The 3,584-nt window shown below is 47.6% G+C and overlaps 1 protein-coding gene across 4 annotated transcripts in view; it reads left to right on the forward strand.

Annotated features, from left to right (window-relative positions):
* Positions 1–3,341, forward strand: part of CFAP100 (cilia and flagella associated protein 100) — a 43,341-nt gene extending 40,000 nt beyond the window's left edge. For all 4 annotated transcript variants that reach the window (XM_072598361.1, XM_072598362.1, XM_072598363.1 and 1 more), the window contains 2 exons: positions 1,781–1,874; positions 3,002–3,341. In XM_072598361.1, coding sequence (XP_072454462.1) covers positions 1,781–1,874; positions 3,002–3,115 — 208 coding nt within the window. In that variant the 3' untranslated portion in view covers positions 3,116–3,341. The remainder of the gene's footprint in view (positions 1–1,780; positions 1,875–3,001) is intronic.
* Positions 3,342–3,584: the final 243 nt, after the last annotated feature.

The raw sequence follows: 3,584 nt of genomic DNA on the forward strand, positions 1-3,584 counted from the left end.
TTGGTGCAATGTGCCCCATGGGGTAGTGTGCCCTTTCCCTAGCTCTTTGTTAGGTGACAGTAGATGATGGGGAGTTAAGCCAGCTAGTTCTGGTCTTTGCTTTGGTGTTTACTAATGCATTAGTGCATTTGAGCAAATGTGAAGAAAAAACAGAATTGTCAAGGAGATGGCACCCCCCAGATCCACTCTCTGAAGGAGTCCTTTAATTCCTGAGATCTTGCTTCCTTCAAAGCTCAGTTAGAAGAGGCCTTTTCTGATCCTGTTACTAGATCTTCCTCCCTCTGAAAATGCCTTTGTGTTAGTTATCTGTGTACATGTTTTTTTCCTCCCATTAGAATGTTCTGTGAGAATAAGGAATTTTTAGGATACTTTTGTGTCCCCAACAGCACCAAGCACAATGGCTCACACATAACAGGCACCTTAAGTGGACATTTAGTGACTTGAATCTCCCTCATGTAGCCCTAAGAACTTGGGGAGCCTGCCCCCAGCTCTGCCCTGGACAGATTTGCTCAGCTTGCTTGGTCTGGAAAGGAATGAAAATCCGTTTCCCAACTTCATTTTTAAAATAAGGATTCACTAAATGATTAAGGAGGAAGTAATATGATGTAGAGGAGAGACTCAACTTGGGGTCCATGAACTAGCTTTTTAAAATCTTTTGACAACTGTACTCTTTGTGTAATCTTAAGTATTTTGCTATGCATCTGAGAAAGGGCCCGTGACACAAAATAAGGTCAAGAACTCGGGATGTAGTGGCAGAGGCCTGGGCTCAAGTCTTACACTTGACATATCCTTGTTTTGGGAGTGGAGGGGTTGGGGGAAGGGGAGGAGACATCACCTGAGCTCTCAAAAGCCTCACCCTGGTTACAGCTCTAAGATTCAGGTGCCATATGCCTCACTGGAAGCTTTCTATGAGGCAATCACATGACTGCCCTTTCCCCTCATGGGGAAAGGAACAGCACCTTGGCACATAGCTTAGAAGACAAAGGTCAGAGGCTTTAACATGGTGCCATCCACTGGTTCAATCCTTTTCCTAGTACCTCCCACACCTCTGTCCCTCATAGTGGGTCAATGGGGGAGAAGGATCTCTCAGCTTCTAATGGTCATTTGATGGAACAAAGATTGCATGGCCAACTTCCAGATTCTGGGGGGAGGGACATTCACCATTTGGGGGGGGGGGGAGGAAGCAGACCTGCAATCCAGGCTTTATAGTGAACATCAAGTGAGGAGGGTCCCACTACCCATGGGGTCTGGTGGCGATGCCTCAGGGAGGACCTAACTCCAAGGCAGACCTTTCCTTTACCTCTTATGTCCCATGACCACCTCCCCATACTTCAAATATACCAGAGCCAACCCTGTACAGTACTCTCGTGAGGCACTTACTTCCATAAAATGGTGGGATCAGGTTGATCTAGGAAAGTCTGGCCAGCACCCCTCCAATCATACCATGCAGTTCATGCTTGATTCATGGGCAAGAAGTGACAGATGCCAACACACTTAGGATGCCGTCTCAATTTAAGCTACTGTATAGGGCTGGACATTAGTATAGGGTAACTAGATGAGCACCCATGGTTAGCAGGGGGTTCAGGGTGATGCCAAAGGAGCACACATATGACTTGGCTAAGGCCAAGGAAAACACGGCTCTGTCTCTGGAGCTGCATTAGGGAGAAGGCTGGGTTCTGTAAGATGGCTGCAGCAAGGCAGTCCAACATTTGTTAGGTGGGGATTTGCACAGGCTGACTGTTCCTGCATGCCTCTCATTACTGTCCTTTTTCTTGGGCAGGCTGAGGGAAGAGAAAGTAAGCCTCCTCAAAAGTATGCAGGAGGAGCGGCTCCGGAGAGCCCTGGCAAGGGCCCATGCAACTATCAAGAAAAAGGTAGGGAGGAGAGAATGGGAAGCAGTGGGCCAGTCTAGCTATTTGGATGGAAGGTCACACCTGAAGGGGAGAGGGGGACACAGGGTAAAGAGGGGTAGGAAAGACAGACAAGACAGAACATTTCAGAAAACACCAAGAACACGCTCTCAGCCTTCCATCTCTTTAGAGGTAAAATCATAAATCTTTCCTCCACTTCTTGGCTGGGATGCCCTAGAGGTATGTGTCTTAGGTTCCATGACACTTTAGAATCCTGTGGGGCAATGGGACCTCCAGGTCCACTGTCAAATCAGGATTCACAGGATATTTCCACAGGCTCCAACTCTTTGCTCTCAAGAGGCCTCTGGGCCTCCTGACACTGTCTAGTTCACAAAGGCCCCTGCAGGAAGAAAATCCTGTGGAGCCTGCAGGCACAGAAATCATTTGAAGGGACCTGAGGGCATCCTAGCTTAACTTGAGTCTCAATATGGGAATGCCATCTGCAGCATTTCTGACACATCTGACCTCTGCTTGAAAATCCCTGGGAATGGGAGTTCCTGGTTACGAGGTGGTTCATGAACACTATCAGTTCCAGCTGTTTAAACTTTCCCTTTGCACCAAGCTGGTGCCTGCCTAGGTAACTGCCACTATTCACTCCCTTAGCTCTGCTCTGCTTCTCCCAATCACCCTTCTGCTATGTGAAGGTCCCTCTCCCACCACAAACCTCTGAACCCTCCTATTTTGTAGGTGAGTGCCAAACAAAATGGTTGACAAGATGGCACCTGACACTCCCAACACCAATGGTTTTTTTTCCCCAAAAGGCATTTCACACAATTATAAATTATATTTTCCTGAAAACAGAGGTGACAAGGATTTACAACACAACAAATAGGCAGACTGGACTTTTAACTGTGCATGTCTCTTGAGTGCTTCAAACAGAATTTTTCTACAGGTCTGAGGCTGACTGAGACCCTATTTTGAGCAGTTAAGTAGGTCATGGGATAGTCTCATTTCCATCTAGCTAAGCCAGTGCCTAAAATGTCTACTTAGGCTCTTTACAGAGTGTGGTAAACAGCATCTACAAACAGCAACTGCCTCTGGGTCACCAGCTGGGTGCCCCCACTGAGCCCTACCTCGTTTTTTCTCTGCAGACGGGCAGGAAGTTAATGTGCCGCTCAGAGCCTGTGGCCAGCAAGGTCAGGAGAGAGGAGAGTGACCGCAAGTACGACAAGGAAAAAGAAGAGCTCCTCTTCTTCTTCACTTAGTCCACCCACGTACTCGAACACACCCCCCCACACACCCCCGTGGAGTTGGCTGAACGCTTGTAAGACGTAAACAATCGAAGCAAACAGACCCTGCTGGCTGATTTGTGTGATTTAGAGGCGCTCTGATCCCTTCCCAGTCCCTGGACATATTTTTCCTGTGTTTGTATTTAAACTAAAATAAAAGTCCGTGCTCCTTTGGGTTGTGCAAGGAAGCCCCTTTACAGAAGCCGAGATTCTGTTCTAAAATCTGGGGGTCCTTTCTTCCTCTGTCAGAAAATCACCTATTCCTAAGAGCTCTAAAAGCAGTGGGAGAGACTAGAAACAATGCCCTAAGCTGCACTATTCAAGGAGGAAAGGCCCCAGAGGAAGAATCAGCGAATGGGAGAGTGACACCCAATTCTGGGCAGATACATTTTCAATCCCCAGGAGTCACAGTGGTTCCTTGTTCTAAGTCACGGAAAACTGCAAG

This window comes from Notamacropus eugenii, chromosome 3, assembly GCF_028372415.1.
Source record: "Notamacropus eugenii isolate mMacEug1 chromosome 3, mMacEug1.pri_v2, whole genome shotgun sequence".
Classification (NCBI taxonomy): Eukaryota; Metazoa; Chordata; class Mammalia; order Diprotodontia; family Macropodidae; genus Notamacropus; species Notamacropus eugenii.